At 38.9% G+C, this 22,396-nt stretch overlaps 1 protein-coding gene across 3 annotated transcripts in view; it reads left to right on the forward strand.

Moving 5' to 3' along the window:
• The window catches only part of SPATA17 (spermatogenesis associated 17), a 293,753-nt gene that overhangs the window by 9,195 nt on the left and 262,162 nt on the right, over positions 1-22,396 (forward strand). For all 3 annotated transcript variants that reach the window (XM_033936576.1, XM_033936575.1, XM_033936573.1), the window contains exon 2: positions 22,142-22,231. In XM_033936576.1, coding sequence (XP_033792467.1) covers positions 22,142-22,231 — 90 coding nt within the window. The remainder of the gene's footprint in view (positions 1-22,141; positions 22,232-22,396) is intronic.

Raw genomic sequence — 22,396 nt, forward strand, 5'->3', positions numbered from 1 at the left:
AGTAATAAATGCGAAATTTGGTGCATAATGTCTCAGTACAACGTTGTTTTCAAAAGTACAATTTCAACCTCCAAGCTCTTTCCATTAGTTTACAAATTAAGTGTAAAGTTGCTAATTTGTGTAAAAAGGCCAAAAATAGGGTATTTTCAGCCTGCTTTTACAGAAAAATACCTTTTAGAAACTCTTTCAAATCAGTCTCATTAGAAAGAGCATATTTCAAACCCCCTAGAAAAGTGGACTTCATTTTTCAACGCAGGTTAACAATGGCTGAAAAAGGGGGACAAAGTTGGGAGACGTTGCCACGGCAACAACCTCTATTTCAACATAGTTCTGTCATTTTTAAAGTTACAGTTTTGTATTGACGTAGTATTACTACTACTCTATTGCGTTGGTCCATGGTGACATTGTCACTACCAGTTCAAGAGTTTGAACTGGCAACCCCATCGCCATAGGGGTCACGCCCGATAGCTGTGCATACCAGCCACGGGTGGGCCACTTCATCCAGGTTCCCAAGCCTCGCATTTGGTTTCTTTGTCAAGGTTCCAAAGCCTTTTGTTGGTATCTTTCTGGTTCCAAAGCCAATGATTAGGGTGTCTTATCCTAGGTTCCCAAGCCTAAATTGGGTATCTTATATGGTTCCCAAGCCGAAGTGAAGTCCACTTTGTTGGCATTGATTCGTTGGTATCCATTTTAAACTGAATTAATAATAATGTGGATCTGAAAAAGAAAACAAGTTGTAATTTGTGATCTGCATGCAACAAAATTATCACCTCAATTTCTAGTTAGGAATAATCATTAATTAAGAACACTATAATTGTACCCAAAGCTTGAGTAAAAATAAACAGGGAAAAACAGTGTGAAAAGTGACATAATTGTAAGTTGAAACATAGGCCGTTGCCATGGTGACATCTCCCAACTTTGTCCCCCTTTTTCGGGCATTGTTAACCTGCATTGAAAAATGAAGCCCACTTTTCTAGGGGGGTTGAAATATGCTCTTTCTAATGAGACTGATTTGAAAGAGTTTCTGAAAGGTATTTTTCTGTAAAAGCAGGCTGAAAATACCCTATTTTTGGCCTTTTTACACAAATTAGCAACTTTACACTTAATTTGTAAACTAATGGAAAGAGCTTGGAGGTTGAAATTGTACTTTTGAAATCAACGTTGTACTGAGACATTATGCGCCAAATTTCGCATTTATTACTCAATTATTGTGGGAGCTAAGTAATGTCAAACTTTGACTTTTTTTGGAGCACTAATTTTTTCGGCCAAGTTTACTGTAATTCAGCCATTCACTCAATGCTCGACAAAAATTATTATTGGTAGCACTGAATAGAGCTCCAAAAGTTGTGCAGGGTAGCTAAGTTTCAGTTTTTTTGGAAACATAGCTCGTGAGATATTGTGTCTCAAAGTTGTCAGAATGTCACTGTCGTACTGTATGTCATTGCAGTATGGGGTCAAACAAATGGCTATATCTCCACGAATATTCCACAGGCGAAACTAAAACTTTACCAAAGTTCGTTTGATACATGTGGGACTTTGTGCATAAAGTTTTATCAAAATCCGTGATGGTCATGCCCTTGATCACTTGACATGGAATAACCCTTCTGGCTAATCTGGTGCGTGCGCTAAAAACGCTAGTACACCTTTGTAAAAGGAGCCCTTACATGCAAAAATAATTACAGACCAGTAGCAAGTATTCCTTTGTTTGCAAAAATAAATGCTGAATTAGTAAAATATTTGGACAAATTCAATATTTTGCATGATCATCAATCAGGGTTTCGCTCAGGATACAGCACAGAAACAGTAATAGCATCATTGGTAAATCAGCTTACTATTTTATTTAGCATTGGAACTAGTGCCCTGATCCTGTAGTTGGATCTAAGTAGCGCTTTTGATCTTGTAGATCATGATCTACTGTTGAGCTGCTTGGATTCAATTAGTATAAGGGGTACTGTAAAAAATTGGGTTTGTGGCTTTTTAAAAAGTAGAACATATGAAGTATTTACTGAAGGTAAATACTCTTTTTCATGGATGAACTCATGTGGAGTACCGCAGGGCTCTCCTTTGTCTCTAACATTGTTTAATATATATTTAGTTTCTTTGGCGCAGTTACTCCAAAGTCTAAATGTGATGTTTTACATATATGTAGATGATATCACCATGTTATTACCTTGTAAAGCTCTCTCGAATGCATTAATTACTCAGATTTCAAATGTCTTGGAAAAGGTAGAACTGTGGATGCTGCAGTTCAAGCTGAAACTTAGGGCTCCTTTTACGAAGCTGCGTTAGGGCATTAATGCGCGGAATACGCTTGCTACATTGCTGCGCGCGCTAGACGCTAACACCAGCATTGAGCTGGCGTTAGTTCTAGCTGCATAGCATGCGGTAATATCCTGCATGCACTAAAAACACTAGTGCGTAGTAAAAGGAGCCGCTTAATCCTGAAAAAACTAAGATTTTTTTAGCTAGCCCTAACGATAAAATCCAGAAAACAACTATCCAATTGAAAGGTCAATGTTTTGAGATAGTACCTAATTTGAAAATTCTGGGAATAACTTTAGACCGTAGTCTAACTTTTAGGAAGCATACGGATCTGTTAATTAAAAAATGCTATGCAATACTATGGAAATTGAGGACCATTAAGAAATATTGTGATACAGAGTCCTTCCGACTGTTAGTCCAGTCTACTGTACTGTCTACCTTGGATTATTGTAACATCATTTATCTAGGATTGACCAAAAAAGACTATTAAAACTTCGATTAGTTCAGAATGCTGCAGTCCGTTTGATTTTTGGTCTTAAGAAATATGACCACGTAATTTGGTTTTTTTTTATACTAGATTGCATTGGCTCCCATTCGAAGCCAGAGTGTTTTTTAAATTTGGGTGTATTTGTTACAAAGCACTTTTTGGTTTACTGCCTTCTTATCTAGTATCTTACCTGAAATTATTCAAGTCAAATAAATGCACCAGAAATTCCAGTATGTTCATCTTCCTTGCTCTAAAGGCCTGTCGTTATAAAACCTTTCTGGACAGGACACTAGAATATCAAGTGGGTAAGATGAATTCCTGGATGTGCCCTCTGATTGCCCAATCCCACTCTTACCTTAAATTTAGGAAATTATTGAAAACTTACCTATTTGATAAGCGAGAATGCTAACTTTTTTAATAGCATATCAACGATGGTCTATTTTATCTAGGAATTTGTATTTTAATTGAATTGTTTTTTTTACTGATGTTGTATTTAAAGTAGTAATATGTTTTCTGTATTGTATTTTTCACTGAAATGTCTCAGTTTCTCTTGCTGTGAACCGCCAAGAACTACTGGAAGGGTGGTATACAAGATAATAAAAAAATTATTATTATGTCTCCATCTGTCCTCTTTACTTCTATTGCCTTCAATGGAAGAAAAATCTGGATGTCTTAATCCATCCTCCTTTTCTGGAGCCATATGGTAACCCTAGCTTGGAGTAACTGGAGAATTCTCAAGCTTGATGACTGGCTGTGACTGATGGAGAGTGCCTGAGATCCGAGGAGAGACCTCAGGGGGAGACTGAGTGACCAGGAATGTTTTCAGGAAGAGACTGATGACAGTAGGGTCCATTGGGGGGTGGGGCAGTGTACCGTGGTATCCTGGCTGATGGTAACTGGCAAGTAATCAGCGGAGGGACTGGAGGAAGCAGCCGGAAGAATTTGAGGTCCTAGGCTGTTGGTGATTGGCGAGTGACCTGCGGACAGACAACCAGTGGAGAGACTGGTAATGGAATCCAGAAGCAGCCAGAAGATCCAGGGAGAAGCAGCCAGAAGAACTAGAGGCCCTTGACTGTTGTGACTGGCAAGTGACCAGTAGAGGGGCCAGTGGTGACGAGTGGAGCGACTGGTAATGGTACTGGATCATCCAGAAGTCCTGTGGGGGTTGAAGAGTACCCAGTGGTGACCAGAGGGACCAGTGGAGACTGGAGCGATCTTTGGTGAGCAGATTGACCAGAGAAGTGAATTACTAGAGACCCTTGACTAATGGTGAGTGGCAAGTGACTGGTGGAGGAACCAGAGGTGACCAACAGAGAGACCGGTTATGGTACCGGAACAGCCAGAAGACCCAGAAGTCCCGTTAGGGTTAAAAAGGACCTGGTGGTGACTAGAGGGACCAGTGGAGACTGGAGCAATCTTTGGTGGCCACATTGACCAGGGAAGTGTGTTCAGAGGATGCTGGTTGTGTTTTTAGAAGAGTTTGATAGTGATGTGTTTGCAGAAAAACCTGATTGTAGAAGGAAACTAACACCAAAGGAGCCTGGTGGTGGTGAAGTGACAGGAAGTGACCGTTCGGCCTGTCAGAAGCATTGGAGATCCTTACATCAAATACCTTGATAGAGAACATTACAGTAGTCCAAATGTAAGAATATTAGGGGTATTCTAGCACCCACAGAGCTGGCACCTATGTACATGCTGGCACCTAAGTTAGGTGCAGGAATCAACTCTGAATTTTGAGCACCATTTATAGAATGTTCTATTTGTCTGTTTTGATTAGATTATAAGCTCTGTCAAACAGGAATTGTGTCTTACATTAAACAGCACTGCATATGTCTGGTAGCGCTATAGAAATAATAAGTAGTAGTAGTAATAGTAAGTAGCTTATAACTAAAGAGTGAATCGGAATATTGAGTGCTGGAGGGTCTAGTAGTGGTCTGATTAGGCAAATCGTGCACAGTTTGAAAAAAAACCCCACAAAAAAAACCAGTGTTGAATGACTAAGAATATCTGAAATTGGAAGCTCAGTTTAATGTCAAATATGATACCAGGCTTCTTCAGAGTAGGGACCAATGGGATGGTTGTATTAGAGAGAAGGTGGGGCCAGCTTTAGACTTGTTGGAATTAAGCAGCAGTCAATTGTCATGTAACCAGGAAGTTATCTGGACTAGGTTTTGATTAATACTATGAATCTCAGAAATATTGGCAGGATCAAGGGGACAGACTAAGAGAAGTTGTAGATTTTCCACCTAGATAAGCGCTATGAAGCCTATGGATTTTGCTAGATTTAACAATGGTACCAAAAAGATGTTAAAGAAAAAAAAGAAGTCTGAAATGAACCTTGAGGCAAACCATAGGGCACGGTGCAATTCCAGATGAATGTTCTTAAAAATGGGCTTCATATGGTTTATTGGATAAGTAGGAAGTAAACCAATCAAAAACAGTGCCTGTAATACCAATTGATAAAGTCTAGTAAGTAAAAGGGAATGATCCATGGTATTGAATGCTGCAGTTAGATCAAGGGATAGGAGTACAGATTTATGATGGTCTAAGGGCTCCTTTTACTAAGCCGTGTTAGGGCTTTAACGCGCGGAATAGCGCACGATACATTGCCTCGCGCGCTAGACCTTAACACCAGCATTGAGCTGGCGTTAGTTCTAGAAGCGTAGTGTGTGGTAATTTCCTGCGTGCGCTAAAAATGCTAGTGCACCTTAGTAAAAGGAGCCCTAATTGATAGAGTACTTTGTTAGTAAGGCCAAGCAAAGAGGTTTCAGTAGAATGGTGTCTAAAACCGACCTGATATCGGTGAAGTATGTTTGTAAGTCAGATAATTGAGAGAAGCAACTTTCTCAGCAATCTTTGCCTAGAAAGGTATTTTAGCAATAGGACAATAGTTAGTGCAAGTGGAATTTGAATGTTTATTGTCTTTCACTTTAGAATGAAAAATAGCTAGCTTTCTGTTTGATGGCACAAGGCATTGTGATAAACTGGTTACTACCATGACATGTGTGGAGGAACCAAGGATGTTCATATGACATTTGAAGATTGAATTGAGTCATGGGGTGCTGTGGTCGGTTTCATGTTTGAGACCATAGCAGTGATATCAGAAAGTGATGGCATATTAAACTCAGAATACACTGGCGTGGGGGTTAGAATGCAATTCAAGAGACAGGAAAACTGTATGCAGTGGGAAATGAAGCACATATTGATAATATCTTGTCATTAAATGATGATGTTACATTACATTACATTTCTAGATCACAAAACCTTCCATTTCGATAGCACTGCCAGATGTACAAGAAACTGTACAAAAACAGCAAATTACAAAATTAATACTACAATCATTAATTTCCTAGAAATCTAACGAATAAAGAAGCTTTCAATAATTTTCGAAAGTGCATATATGAACCTGAGGAAGCAAACAAAATATGTAATTCAGTGTCCCAACTGACTGCCTGATATGTAAAAATTTGTTATAGACAACCTCACAAAGGAGGAAATACAAATATTGAGGTAACCCGTCACATACAATCTGCCTTAAAAAATGTTAATTGATTAAGTAGATAGCCAGGTGCCTGACCATATAAAGCATTGTAACAAAGAGTCCCCAAATTTAAATAATACCCTGTCCTCAAATGGTAGCCAGTGAAGCTCTCTGTAATATGGATGACATGATCCAATTTTCTTCAAATTAAAGATCAAGTGCACCGCTGCATTCTGAACCCTATGTAATCTATCAAAATTTAACTGTTGACCTGCAAGATGAGTCGTGCTAAGTACCAGGGACTGAACCAATATTCTAATTGCTGAGGGACTGAGATAAGGCCTTATCGTACGTAACTTTCATAAAGTGAAAAAGCATTTCTTATCCAAAGCAATAGTAAATATTTCCATACCCCTTCTTCTACAAAGCCGCACTAATGGCTGCCGAGCGGCAACAGCCCAAAGCCCTTTAAATCTCTATGAGATTCGGGGACATTACCACACGGCAGCCGCTAATGCAGCTTTGTAGAAGAGGGGGATAGTTAAATTCCTGTCCAAATAAGCACCCAAAATTTTAATTTCTGAGTCAATAGCATAAGTGATCCCATCCTATCAGGTTTTTTTTCTATTATCTTATTGGAAGGAGAGGCATAAAAAATTTAGTTTTGCCTGAATTGAGTTTTAATTTGTATTCCTTCATCCAATTATTCACGGTGAGAATAATCTCTTTAACAGTATTCAGAAATGCTAAAAGACTAGAACTAATAGGGACAATAATAGTAATATTGTCAGCATAGCTGAATATTTTCAAACTAAACTAGTCTCTGCCCTAAAGAGGCCAAATAAATGTTAAAAAGAATTGGAGATAATGGGGAACCCTGTGGAACCCCACATGGATTGCTCCATTAATTAGAGTAAGATCCATTAAAATACACTTGATATGTTCGAGATTTTTAAAAAAATCTTGAAACCATTTAAATACCTTCCCTACAGTCCCCATGGTATCCAGACATCCAAGCAAAATGTCATGATCAACAAGGTCAAAAGCTGAGCTTAAGCCAAACTGCAAAAGAAGTGCTCTGGTACCCCTATTGAACAGAACATACAAATAATTCAAACAGTGAGATGATTAAGGTCTCAGTTCTATAAAAGGGATGAAAACCTGATTGAGATTCATGTAAGAAAGGATACAAATTTAGGTAGTCCAACACAAAAAGAGGTATTGAGGCCACTGGTCTATAGTTACTAACCTCGTACAAAGAATTTTTTAAAGTTTTTAACAAGTGGAGTGATTATTATATGCCCTTTACTTTTTGGAAAGTAACCTTTTACCAAACTGAAATTTAACCAGTTAAAACTATATTTTTGAAACATAAGAATTCAAGCCTTCATAATGGAAGAACATGAGTCTAATAAACAAGATGACAATATATTTTGAATATAGAGTTTTAAACTGGGACCAATCCAATAATTTAAAAGAATGCCAGTATAAATCAGCTAAACACAATGCTATAGGTACATCTGGACTCATAAATGAAAGATCTAGGGTAGTAGAGCAAGAGTATCTAGGTGTTTTAATTTTATGATCAAAATAAAATGCAATCTCTATAGCAGATGGGGCACTATCTTGAGGTGCTTAAGATATACCAGAAACATCAAAAATAGATGTTACTAATTTAAAAAGCTCCTTCATATCTGGATTAATTGGATCAACCTTTGCTGAATAATATTGCTTACGCTTTTCTTTTAATCTCCTCTTATACTCATTTGTGCCTACACCAAGATGATTTATCCTCCACAGATTTAGTTTTTTGCCAACGTCGCTCAAGCTGTCTTACAGAGCGTTTTATATTTCAAAAGTTCTAAATCAAACCAAGGTTCATTTTTTCTTCCTTTCCTTTGGTAATAAGCTGTTGAGGGGCTATATAATCCAAAATTGAAGAACTAATAGTATCCCATTGATTAAGAAAGTTTTCTGGGGAAACATTTTGATGACTAAGTTCGTAATGACTCCAAAATTCTATAGGATCAACAAAACCCCTAGATAGAATTTTGGATTTAGGAGTTTGTGTCTTAATAGTAGATGAAGATAAATTAACCAGCTAATGCCTGTGCCATGGGAAGTGATGTAGAAATAGTGCTAGACATTAATAGGAGCAGTTAGAGATCACAGAATAGTATAAAGTACAGAGGAAGTGTGAGCTTTCACAATTCAATTGGAAAAATATTTCTCCAAGGACAAGCAGGTATAATATTCTCATATGTAGGTGACATCATCCACGGAACCCGGTACAGACACTACCAAGTGCACTGTCACTTTAAATCTTTAGGCAGTGCTCATATCACCTGCAAAAGAAAGCAAAAATACTTACCTGTAGCAGGTATTCTCCGAAGATAGCAGGCATATATTCTCACAATCCACCCACCTTCCCTGGTTGGGCTTCTTAGCTTTGTTACTGAGCTGATAGTCCTGTGAGTTGATGTCAGGTGGGAAGGCAGCATTATGGATGCGGTATGGGCACTGCCTAAAAATTTAAAGTGACTGCAATTGGCAGTGCCTGTACCAGGTTCCATGAATGACATCGCCCACGAGTGCTGTACTTGGAGAAAACCTGCATTCTTTATAGCTACCTGAATAGAAGTTTTAAATTGCATAGTTCTTTCCTTGTACAGATTGAGAACGTGGTGATGGTGGGGGAATTATTTTGTCTCCAATGGCATTCAGCAGAGCATAGTTTATGCCTAAGAAGCCAATGTTCCATGCCATACTAGAGCTCAGCCTTGGCAGAACACTGAAAAGATATCTTTACAGGGGCAACCCTATCCAATAATAACTAATGATGAGTCCCATTGCTGGGTTTTTTGTTCGAGCCTGAGTTTGGAAAAAGTATCCTAATTCAAATGTAAGTAGTCTGTTTGAAGCAGTGGTCAACTTTACGGAATGCTGGCATATGTTTTAGCACATCATTGTAGGCTATTGGAATGCTTGGCACTCTTTATACACTTGAGTTTTTATCAGTTAGATAGTCTTGGGAAAGCCATCACTTATCCCTTAGATGAGCAGTAAGGAATTAATCTATACTTTGGCATCTTCTGAATACTTCCTAATGTTTGGATTGCCACTATTAGAGACAGGATGCTGGACTTGATGGATCTTTGGTCTGACCCAGCAAGACACATCTTATAGTATTATAGTGCATTCACTTTGGCTGAAGACCATTGTCATTAATATTGGCCTAAGTGAGGGATGGGGTTATAACAATAGGAGTAAAATATCCAGTTAGTTGCAAGTGAAAGCTCTTAGTCCAGGTTTGGATTGAGATGTTAAAATATGTGAGAAGAAACTCCTGCCCCCAGATAAAATGAAGAAATCCAAATAGGTTGTCTGTGTGCAGCTCACTTTAAATTTATGTATGTAGTCATTTACCCCTAGATTCTATATAGGTTGCCCAAAGCTGGACACTAGAATTAGAATTTGCACACAGATTTGATATCGGCATGTAACTCAATGGGCAAGAAAAAGAACCAATTAGGTACTTAATTGGTGTTAAACTTTTAATTGGCATTGCGTAAGGATCTTCTCTGTACGCTATTCTTAGCATGTCACTTAAAAACAAATTTGTTTAACCGATGGTAACCCTATGAACCTAGTGTATCACTCCTCCCAACCTGTACCTTATTTTCGATGACTTTGCATTGTTACTTCTTGGACTTTGTATTGTAACTACTTCACTGATTGTCCAGCGCCTCTTGTTGTAAACCACCTCGAACTATCATGGCTTTGGCGGTATATAAAAGTAAAATTATTATTATTATTAATTTTTATCATGTGCAACCCTAAAGGGGCCATGGAAGAGGTCTGGGCTAGTCATGAACATTTCCAAAAGCTAGGCACCATTTTATAGAATAATGCCTACCCTTGCCTGGCTGGACTTATACCTGATAGAACAAAGTATAAGTCTGGCGCCAAAAGTTAGGCATGATTTGCTTGCTATGCTAGTATTTTATAAATATTGGTGGCTTATATAAAATATAGACTTTGTATGGATCTTTCTAGTGCCTAACTTTTGGTAAAACCATCAAAACATTTGGTACCATATACAGATTCCAGCTTATATGGGCTGGTTATTGTCACTTCAAACTCTAGAATTTTCAATTTGCAGTTTTCCATGATTTTCATATAGGGTTGAGTTTTATTTTCTATAATTTTATTTATGTATTTAAAATATTTATATCACCTATTATCCATAAAATCTAATGCAGAATTGTAGTTGCCATATAGCTCTTGAAAATAATTATGGCCTCCTTTTAGAAATCCGTGCAAATGCACAGAAAATTGAATAGGCTTTGGTGCATTTGCAGCTAGTGCAATTCTTATCTGATAAAGAAACTTCATTTAGTTACAAAACTTTATATGCAAAAATATTTATAAAATTGTTATATTGACTCAACAAAAATATCATTGTATGCAAGCAATGATATAAGGGGGTAAATAATCAAAGCAATTTAACCAGAGTAAAAGATGTTCCTGTCCAATTAAATCATACTGATTGGCCATAAAGCAGATATTCTGTGGGACTTAGGGCTCCTTTTACAAAGATGCGCTAGCGGTTTTACTGTGCGCTTAGCGTGCGCTAAAATGCCGCATGCACTAGTCGCTACTTCCTCCTTTTAAGCAGGCGGCAGTTTTTCGGCTAGCTAATCTTGTGCATGCACTAAAAATGCTAGCGCACCTTTGTAAAAGGAGCTCTTAATTGAACAGTTTTGCTAAATATATGCTCTGCCCACCACAGCACTCTGGTTAATGCCATGGCAATCCAGGAATAAAGCTAGGGGTTATCTATGCACTGCTGATATTCAACGACCATGTCTGGATAACTAACTGGACATGTTGCACTGAATTGAAAGCAGCCCTAAACTAATTATGTCGATTTAGCTATGTGATTGCAGCACTGAATATTAGCTGGACATGGTTAGATTTTGGGCATTGTCAAATACCCCAATATTTATTGCCCCAAATCTTTCTGGGTCTAATTTTTCTGTCAGTGTTCAGCATGTAAAGGAATGCTAACTGCCACTAGTTGAATATTGACCAGACAGGGTTTTTTTTTCCTCATTTTAGTAACAATTTGTTGCTAGCTGAAATTCTCCTTTAGATCAGAGCATGCAAGCTTCTGGAAACAAACTAAATTTCTTAACTTGAGGTTTTAAAAGCATTGTTCTTTGTAATAAGCTCTTTTGCTTCAAATGTACTTAAAGATGTCCTTGAAAAAAAAAATAAAGGCAGTTGGTGTACTGAAAAAGTATGCATGTAATTTTTCAGGATTTGTACCAATGTTCCAGGAATTTTGACATTTTCATTATAGCTAATGCATGATTTCCCTTCATATTTCAAATGAAGGCATCATGATGAATATCAAGATCAGGTAAGGAAAAACAATAAAATTGAAAGCCCCACTTGATATGGCGCATTTACAGATTAGAATCATGTGCCAAATTTGGAGCCTCAGAAATAATCCATAGTGGTACTGTTCTTTGCTATTACTAAACCCTGGAATAAACCAGGAAAGAACACAAAGACATTTAAATCCAGACACCAATATCAAAGAATAACCAACAAATGACAAATTATGATGAGTGATTATCAAAATATTTTCATTTTATCAGGTCATGTCATTCCAGCTTTTCATTGATTTTTATTAAATACAGCTTGGTCTCTTTTTTTAACCTACAGAAGTATATAATGAAGAACTTGTTTTCTGAAGTTTGACTAATAAAGATCATAGGAGTCCTTTTATTAAGGTGTGCTAACTGATTTAGTGCACGCTAAATGCTAAATTATAGAATGTAATGGACGCATTAGCATTTAGCACAAGATAAATCAGTTAGCATGCCCTAATAAAAGGACACCATAGTAAAAACTGAAATAATTAACTACTACTCAATAGGATTCTCTGGTGCTTATATAAGACTCTATATATCATGGGTAAATATTAAAAAAATTGAAATTCTTAGTTGATAAGAAACCAAACTATGGCTGTAGAGCAGGGGTGTCAAAGTCCCTCCTCGAGGGCCGCAATCCAGTTGGGTTTTCAGGATTTCCTCAATGAATATGCATGAGATCTATTAGCATACAATAAAATCAGTGCATGCAAATAGATCTCATGCATATTCATTGGGGAAATCCTGAAAACTGGACTGGATTGCGGCCCTCGAGGAGGGACTTTGACACCCCTGCTTTAGAGAGTCCATATGTAATCCACTGTTGAAGTAAATCTTAGAACCAATTGTTTATGTTTATTAATTTTTATATGCCGCCTCTAGATTTAATATCAAGGTAGATAACAAAAAAGTTTCAACTTAAGATGCTAAAATCATTAAGCAAATATACAAATAAAAAACATTAAAAAAAACTAGCTCAGTTGTATAGAAAGTAGTTATACCTATCCAATGACTCGCAACAGAAATATACTAAACTTCTGACCTGCCAGTAATGTGTATAGAACAAAACCAAAAACTTTGTTGGGAATCTATTAATGATATTGAATTTCTACTTATAGAGAGCAATTCAAGTTTCAAGTTTATTTAAAATTTCTTATACCGTTCAATCAGACTTCTGAGCGGTGTACAATAAAAATAATAATAATAACAGTTTATATACCGCAATACCGTTAAGTTCTATGCGGTTTACAGAAGATTAGTGGAGTACAAGTTGAGTTGACGTACAAGTTGAGTTAACTTAAGGGATGTGGGAACAATGGGGAGAAAGGGCAAGAGAGGGGAAAGAGGGAAGTGGGTCAGCTGTCTAGGTATTTCAGGAATAGGTGAGTTTTGAGGCGTTTCCTGAATACCTCATAAGTGGTGGGCAATAGGAGTTGTTCTAGGTCTTTACCCCATAGAGCAGCCTGATGTGAGAGAAGATGCTCATGGTGTTTTTTTAGTTTGCATCCTCTAACCGGGGGAGAAACGAAGTGCGAGTGGGAGCTTCTCTTGTGTTTGTTGGCTGAGAAGGAGAATAGGTCAGTGATGTATTTAGGGGTTAGACCGTAGAAAACTTTAAAACAGAGGCAGGCGAACTTAAACTTTACACGAGCTTCCATCGGCAGCCAGTGTAGCTGTTTGAAGTATGGCGTCACGTGATCAAACTTCTTTAGACCGAAGATTAGTCTGACCGCAGTGTTTTGCATTAGTTGTAATCGTCGCGTATTCTTTTGGGGGATTGCTAAGTAGGCGATGTTACAGTAGTCAAGTTGACTTAATACGAGGGATTGTACCAAGATTCTGAAGGCAGAGTTATCAAAGTATGCTTTAATGGATTTAAGTTTCCAGAGGGTGAAAAAACTCTTTTTGATTAGGGAGTCCACCTGATCTTTCATGGTGAGGCATTGGTCCAGAGTTACACCCAGTATTTTAATGGTGGGCTGTATGGGGTAGTTATCTTTGTTGATGTCTAGTGGGGTTTTGGTGTCAAGAGGGTGCGGTGAAGTGACAAAAAATACAGCTTTCGTCATATAAAATAGGGGTGAACATTTGACAAATAGAATCTACATAATAAATTCAAACAATGACGGACAGAAACAAATGGAAAAAGGGGAGGAACTACAATATTTTAAAAAAGAGAACAATTAAGGAAAAAACGACAGGGAGGAGAAGGATGTTACCATCTGCAATAACAGAAGCATTCATTTTTATCACATTTATCTTAGGGCTCCTTTTATCAAGGTGCGCTTCGGGGGTTAGCGCGTCAGACATTTCATCACGCGCTAACCCCCGTGGCACATCAAAAAAACTAACACCTCGTCAATGGAGGCGTTAGTGACTAGCACGGCAGGCGGTTGATCGTGTGGTATTCCGCACGCTAATCGCCTACCGCAGCTTGATAAAAGGAGACCTTAGTATGCAATGAGGTTGATATATAATTCCATTTATTTGGATCTCTCTTAATTTGTTCCAGCATAATTGGATAATGTAACTTGTATATTTTCTGCAATTGTGTCAGAATAGTGAATCCTAGATATGTTTTTGATGTGTTTCTCCACTGAAATGGAAATTGCGTTTTCAAGTTCTGTTTGTTAAATGTGTTATAGTTTTGGTTTCCTTTAGCTTATACAATATCTCGAAATGGCACTAAATTCTTTGCAAGTATTCATAAACAAGTGATATAAGACTGCACCAAAAATTTGCATTATAATTTTTAATGCATGCAAATTTATTTATGTGCTTTTTTAAAAACCTAACTTATGATATAATAGACTAAGGTTATGCAAAGAGCAAAACAATCAGTGCTAAAATGGAAATAAAGTATAAAAGTATGCTTTTTGTTGAGGATATATGGTCCTAATAAATAAACTTTTTGCTGGATATACATGTTTTTGTACAGCACCATAATGGCTTGTCTCAAAAGTTGGTAAATCAAGTTGCTAATTAAATAAAGAAAAGAAAAACAATTTTATTAGCTACCGTCTCTGAACCACCTTAACGGTAAACTGTAGCAGTTTCAGTATCAAGCCACAGTATCAAAAGACTCAGGAAAATATATCCTCTTTTACTGAGCCCCTTATGCTTTTGGTATTGAGGAGCAGCTTACCATTTGGCCCAGTTTCATGTTCCAGCACCAGTGATATGGATGTTATGCTGATCTTTAAGATGCATGGACTGCCTGGAAGCTTTTTATTGATACTGAGGTATCAAAGGGTGTTGATGTTAGATGCCCCAGTGTTGATATCAAATGCACTGGGGAAGGAAGGTGTTAATCAACAACAAGGTCTAGACCGCAGCAGTCAATGAGCACTTTTTTTGAGGTCTTCACTACTAGCCAAGTTCTGGCTCTGAATTTCTCCCATAGAATATTATGTTGAATTTGAGTACTCCTGAGGTTCAGAATGAAAAAGTGAAGTTCTGTAAGAGGAGAGCGCCACTGGTTGTTTCTCAGCCTCCATTCCTTCACAGGAAAGGAGAAAGCTTCTCCAGAGAACCCCTCCACTGATTTTGTGTGTGAAATGGTTCCTTTCTCTCTTTGCACTTGCCACCTGCTTCTGTTCCTTCCCCCACCTCAACACCTGCCTCATGCCTCTGCTCCTTCATCTGCTCATGCTTTCTTGGGCCTGAGATGCATTGGGCTGTGGCTTTGCACTGGCCTGCTTTGCACAAAGTGGTAGTGGGAGCTCCTTCAAGGATCCCTGCTGCTTGCCACATTTGGCCCAAACCTGCTTCTCCACTGTGTGGATCATGAATGATAGTATAACACTCCTATTCTCACTTTTGCTTTTAGAAGAAACTTGGTCTCTCTTCCTGCTCTCCACCACCACCTTGTCCTAATGCATCTCATTTCAGAAGATGAACACAGAGATGCCATAAATATGTGAGAGGAGGAGTGACTTACTGTACAGTATATGCATGTGAGCCTGAGTTTAAAAAACAAGTATTCTCCATCTAAGAAGGCTAAATAATTTTAAATAAAGTAAGTTGGCCTATCCAAAATGGGAAGCTTTGAGCTAGATTGCTTGTACAGGTAGAGTTTTGGCAAGTTAGGTTAATGGATTTGCCCTGGTCACTGGAAGTAACTTCTTTGCTTTTGTAACAGATACTACAAGATATTTACAAAGCAGACGGGAATCTAGCTTTAGTGTTTCCTCTAAAATATTAGACCACAATATTGGGACACTGTTTTTATAACTGACTCAAAGGAGAACAGGCTCCCTATTGCCTTTTTGACATTGTACCTAGACCTAGGTTTTAGCTAATCTTAACCCTGGCAGGCTTAGAGGCTGAATTAGTGTGGGGTACTTTCACAAAATTGTTCTCTTCCTAATCTAATCTAATCTAATCTAATCTAGAATTTATGAGTCACGCTATGCCTACAGAGTTTCAAGGCAATTTACAGTACATTTGGAGGTTTAGATATGCATTACAGTGCAGGAAGCACTAGAGATACCTTGAGGTGGAGATTGTCGTATCATGCAATTAAAGAGGTGGATTGGAACAACTCAGCAGAGCTGTCGGAGGTACATTGAATGAACATTAAAGGGAGAATATATACAAGAGAACTAGAAGGTTTGAAGAAAGATGTCATGAGGTAGATAGAGTCTGATGCAGTCAGTCGCTAGTAGCATTTGTGGGGTCGAAAAGAAAGGTCTTTAGTTTCTTGCAAAATGTGGTGTATTTATTTTTGGATCTGATGATTGTTGGGAGGTCGTTCCAAGTTTTCACACAAGAGAATGTGAACATTGAGTGAAATACGCATTTATACTTGAGATTTTTTTGTTGTGGGGAGATTCAACTGCAACTTCCTCCCAGCACACTGCACAAAAGATGGCTGCGCTGGGTGATGACTCACTTTAAAGGAGGCCTGCTGCTTGTCTTGCCCCACCCCCTTTCTCTTCTATTGGCTCCTCTGCTCCTCTTCCTATCCTGACAATGGAGACCCCCCTCCTTTTGTGTCAGGCCTTGCTAATCACTCTGACCTGCTTTTTTTCCACCACACTGAAGTAATTGGCTTTATAAAATAATTGGAGATTTTAAGGGGAAAGAAAAGGGGAAGCAAAGGGGGAAAGAATGTTGTAAATACAGAGCAAAGACTAGATATAGAATGGTTTGGGCTGCCAGAGTGCTTCGGAGGATTTCGGGCCTTTAAAAGAACTTCCCACCGTAGAACGCAGCCCGCAGATGCGAGCCCGCGTTTGTGAGTCTGAAGGGGTGTAGCCTAAGGGGCAGGGCACGCCCCTTATGAGCCCAGAGGAGCCCAGAGGAGACTTGAGGACTTGCAGTTTTCTGATATTTTTAATATTTGGTGAATGTTAATATGGGGAAAAAGAAGGTAAAATTTATTTCTTCTGCTATAGTGTCTTTAGATATATTTCTACAGCTAACTTCAGTAAACACAAAAGCTGATGAGGTGAATTTATCTGAGCCTGCCTCTTTATCCTCTGGAGAGCCTACACCTTCTCTTCAACCCTTTTAAGATCTAACAGAAGTATTGGTTCAGCCTCCAAAGATGAGACTGAATCCCCTCCCGTACAACTTTTGAAAGAAGCTACAAATGTTGATATTGATAGGCAGAGTGCTTTGTCAACTAGCACCTATGATTTGGTCCCAGTACAAATGGAGATGGGATCTAATATTGAGTCTTTCCGAAAGGAAAAAACAATTACTTTGCAGAATGTTTGGCTAGTAGTGAATCGTATTGAGACTTCTCTACAAAGCACTGTTTCTAAGTTATGTCAATTTTCTAACAATATTACAATTAAAGTAGCTAAAATGCGACGCAGTTGAGTCTGGTTGAAAATAAAATGGAAAAGGTAGAAACCTCTGTTAATACACTGCAGTCAGTAGTAAGATCTAATATTAAAGATAATGTGTCGTTACATTTTCAAATCGAAAAGATGGAAAATTTAATCAGAAATAAGAATCTTAGGTTTCTTAATTTTCCTATTTCAAACTATTTAGCTCCTTTAGAGCTTTTGAAAATGTATTTAAGAGATATTCTTCAATACCCAGCTGTGGGTTCTTTTTCCCCAGATAATATATATTATGGCCCTGATTCTGCAAAATGCATCCCGATTTTAGGCAGCTGCAGGGGTCCTACGGCTGTCTAATCAGTCAATCGGGATGCACGTTTTTTTAAAAAATGCTCCCCAGGTAGGCTGCTTATATTGAAGGCACCTCCAGGAGCGTAGGGAGGCCCGCAAGACGCCTAAGCTCGCCTAAGGGCCTTAGGCGAACCTAGGCGGCCCTACATGTCTCCCTAGGAGAGGAAGAGACGCTTACAATGTAGGCCAGCAAAATGCTGGGCTACATTGTAAGTAGACGCGGCCGCTTTACTTATTGCGGCAAGGGATTTCCCTGCCGCAATAAGTATAGCGGCCGCAGCCGCCTGTCCGATTGCCGGCAGGAGGGTGCCCAACCCCTCCTGCCAGAAGATGCCCCCCCACACTACCGATTGCCAACAGAAGGGTACCCAATCCCTCCTGCTGGAGGACGCCCCCCTCCAGACCCTCCCCGTGCTAACACCCCTCCCCCGTGCTAACACCCATTGATGATCACCCCTAACAACCCCCCCAACTAACCTACCCCCAAACTAACCTCTAATTGTTGGCCGGCCGGCCGGGTCTTGCTACCATCCAGCTGGCAGACCCGTCTTGTTGAAATGACAAGGCCTTAGGCTTAGTGGGGATGGGCGGACCCGCTATGCCTAAGGCCTGATTGGTCCAGGTGTCTAGAGCCTGGGCCAGTCAGGCCTTAGGCTTCGTGGGATGGGCCGGGAAGGGGCGGGCCCGCCTCATTTTGACGAGGCGGGCCTGTCAGCTGGACGATAGCAAGACCCGGCCGGCCGGCCAACAATTAGAAGTTAGTTGGGGGGGGAGGTTAGTGTGGGGGGGGAGGTTAGGGGTGCTCATTGGTGGGTGTTAACGCAGGGGAGGGGTGTTAGCGCGGTGGGGTCCGGAGGGGGGGCATCCTCCAGCAGAGGGATTGGGCACCCTCCTGCCGGCAATTGGACAGGCGGCCACTATACTTATCGCGGCAGGGAGATCCCTTGCCACGATAAGTGTAGCGGCCACTTCTACTCTAACCCGATTCTGTATAGGATGTCCCTCCTGGGCATCCTTTACGGAATCCGAGCCTATATATCTAGAGGCTCTAAAATTGTTGCAGAGGAAGGCCAAATCGATCAACTAGTCTCTCCTGACAGTTTGAATATCTCCCAGTTCTTGGAGTCTTCCAAGGACTACACTTCTCCTTCCGTATTCATGGGGGATGCAGGCGGACCATAGGTGTGATTACAGAAAAACCGCAAATAACTTTTTATATGTTATTTGTGTTTTTTTGTAACAGCCAGCATTTTGCTATTGAAATCGTGAATAGCTAGAGACTCTGCAGCTGAAGGTACCTGGTACGTGAACTGGTTGGGCTGGCTGGGCTTTGTGCAGGCTTTGCTTCCGCTGTGTGTCGCGATGAGAGGGGGTGGTGCAGGGGCCTGCCTGAAGGTACCTGGGGAGTGTGCCGGATGCCACATACGTGAGCAGCTCTCTCTTGATCTTGCTGGTTGGGCTGGCTGGATTTCGTGCAGGCTCTGCTCAACGAGAGGGGGCAGGGGCCTGTATGAAGAACGTGTCAGTTTTCAAAGCGCTTGCGTTTCCTGCGCTTTCTTTTTCAGTTCTGTGCTGTGAGAGGCGACAGAGGCTGGCGGAGGAAATGATGCGCTTATTGCTGTCAGGTGAGCCCTCCAAAAGGCACTGTTTTTTCTTTAATTGCTTTCTGATTAAGAAAAGGGTTAGCGGAGTCAGCATCGAAAAAATCACAAATAAGCGAATCCGCAGATACAGAAACCACGGATACGGAGGGAGAAGTGTACTGTATATTGAAAAGTGGACTATACTATTAGTTACATTTAGAACAGAGCTAGAGAAACAAAATGTTCTTTGCTAAAAGACAGGAAAAGTTTTGTGGTCAAGTATTTCCAGATGTAGCCAAGCAGACTCAGTATAGGAGAAAAAAGTTCCTGCAGTTAAAACCTCGTGTTTTAATTGTAGGAGCTGGGTTTTTTTTTTAACCTTAAATTTTCTTGTAAATGCCTGATTTCCTATGGGAATAAATAAGTTCACATTTGTAGAACCTTCTAAGTTAGAAATGTTTTTGAAAGATAAATCAGTGATAGAGAAAGATGTGTTAACTAATGTGGAGGTTGATGAAAAAGTAGAAAATAAATGAAAAATTTGAGAAATATCCTGCTCCAACTGAATGTAATGATTTCTTTTATCTTTTTTTGTTGATGATTTCCTGTAGACTTTATAGGATACATTGCAGCCTTAATAATATGGACTAGCATATGATTCAAGGATGATGTTTTCTATAATTTTTCTGTTGTTTAATTGAAATACATATGTCTGTAATTTGTTTCGTAACAAATGTATAAAGAATAATAAAAAAAAGAATTCTTCATATATCTTTGTATCTTTAATAAGAATGATTTAAACAAAAATATATTTTATTTTTTGCAAACTGTTCAGAAGACAGATAGTATATCTTAGCACAGACTTTTTCTCTGCTCCATCTCTCAGCAATGTGTAGGCCTGGTCTTTGTGGATTGTGAACTGATATACCATTTTCTTGTTGCCTCTTCAATTTTCAGTTATATACAATACTTTGTACTCAATTTTTATGCATACTATTAAAGTAATAATGCAAATACTTGCCAAAAGACAGGTTAAATGGCTAAATTATGCATTATTTTATCATAATACATGTTAGGTTACCACAATGTGCGCTAGCAAATAATGAAATGCAAAGCATGGAAACATATACAAAGCACCTTATTATTATGCAAATCGAATAATACAGCTTGTTAGAATCTTCACAAGCTTTGTTATTCATGGAAAATGACACCAGCTTTGAGCTTGACTTCATTTTTCTCCCTAACCTCTAACATGCAGTCTAATGCAACTGGGCATCATCTTAAAAGCCCCACTGGACTCCCTTCCCTCCCCTCCCCCTCCCCACACCCCAAAGAACCCCAGTCAAGCCTCTCCTGGAAATTACTAGGAATTTCTGTGGTGTCTAGTGGTTGGAATGGTACTACTGCTAGGGGTCAACCTGCTAAATAAGGGTGCATGGGCCTTATTTACTGGTTTGACCCAAGTGGTAGTACCATAAGACTACAGTTAGAGGGGTCATCTGGTCCTATTTTGGATCTGAAGTCAAATGGGCTTCAGTGACTTGGAATTGCCTGCCCCATCCACTAAATACCAGGGAGACCCCCTCTATGTTCCAGAGGAGGATGGAGGTCTGTATAGGTGGAGGGGTTTTTTTTTGTTGTTTTATTGCAATTCAGATAGACATTACAAGAAAATATAAATTTAGCTTAGACAAGAAATAGATCATTCAAACGATAAGGAAATTTGACTACATACCCACATTTTGTTAAACTAACGTATTCTTAGCAGAGTGAAACATATATAAATTATTCAATAGGGTGTTATAGAGTATTATAATCTTCCTCTTAATTACCCATTTAAATTTTATAAAATTTTAAAAAAATCTAAGAGCCCCTTTTATTAAGCTGAGCTACAGGTTTTTAGCACAAGCCAGCACGGTAAATGCTCCATCGCTCATAGAATTGCTATGAATTTTGGAGAACTTACTTCACCAGCCCATGATAAAAACCTCTAGTGCAGCTTGATAAAAGGGGGGGGGGGGATAAATTATAAAGGTAAACTAACCCCCTCTTTTACTAATGTGCGCTAACTGATTAGCGCATGCTAATTCGATTAATGCGCGCTAAATGCTAACAAGTCCATAGACTAACATGCGCGCGTTAGCATTTAGCGCACGCTAATCGGTTAGTGTACCTTAGTAAAAGAGGGCCTAAATTATTTATTCATAAGAAAAGCTTCCAGCTGCATTGGATCATTATAAACATACTTCTTGTAAGTAATAAAGCATCTACATGGAAACTACAGAAAAAAGTAGCCCCAATAGCCAACAATTTAAGCTTAAACTGTTTTTATTGCAACCTTCCCTTTCTTTATTCCCCTTGTACCCATTTTTGTTTGTATGTTGGTTGTATTTTTGTTTTTGTTTATTGCCTCCCTTGTTATGTCTTTTTAATTTTTTTGTTTTTAATATATTATTATTGTAAACCATCTTAGACTAACTGTAGTTGTTTTTGCGGTATATCAAATAAATTGAAACTTGAAATTGTGTTTTTGTTTTTTTAATATCAGCTTCTTTATGATGCTCCTTGAAAGTAAAATAACACAGTTTATAAGGTTGATAGCAAATTGCATTGTTCATATCCTGTAGAAGTTACTAACCTGCAGTACTGTTAGCCATGTGCTAAATCAGTGCCCCTGGATAATTAATGTTGATTATTATTTAATTTGACAACTCATAGGTTGCTTTCTTGTGTATTTTTAGGCTTGCAGAAGATTACCGATTTCTAGAATATAAAGCTGCTGTGACAATTCAGAGCTGGTTTCAAGGATGCAGAGTGCGAGCCTTTATAAGGTATACTGTTATATCACTAGTATTCATTACCAGCAATCAAATGTACTATCCTAAAGAAGAAAAAGATCTATGGTTTCATTATAGCATACAGCTAGTTGAGACTGTGGTGCTTATTTAGAAGCTCTATTAGTTTTTTGGACTTACGAAAACCAGCATTTGGACATA

The sequence above is a fragment of the Geotrypetes seraphini genome, chromosome 3, assembly GCF_902459505.1.
Source record: "Geotrypetes seraphini chromosome 3, aGeoSer1.1, whole genome shotgun sequence".
NCBI classification, from domain to species: domain Eukaryota; kingdom Metazoa; phylum Chordata; class Amphibia; order Gymnophiona; family Dermophiidae; genus Geotrypetes; species Geotrypetes seraphini.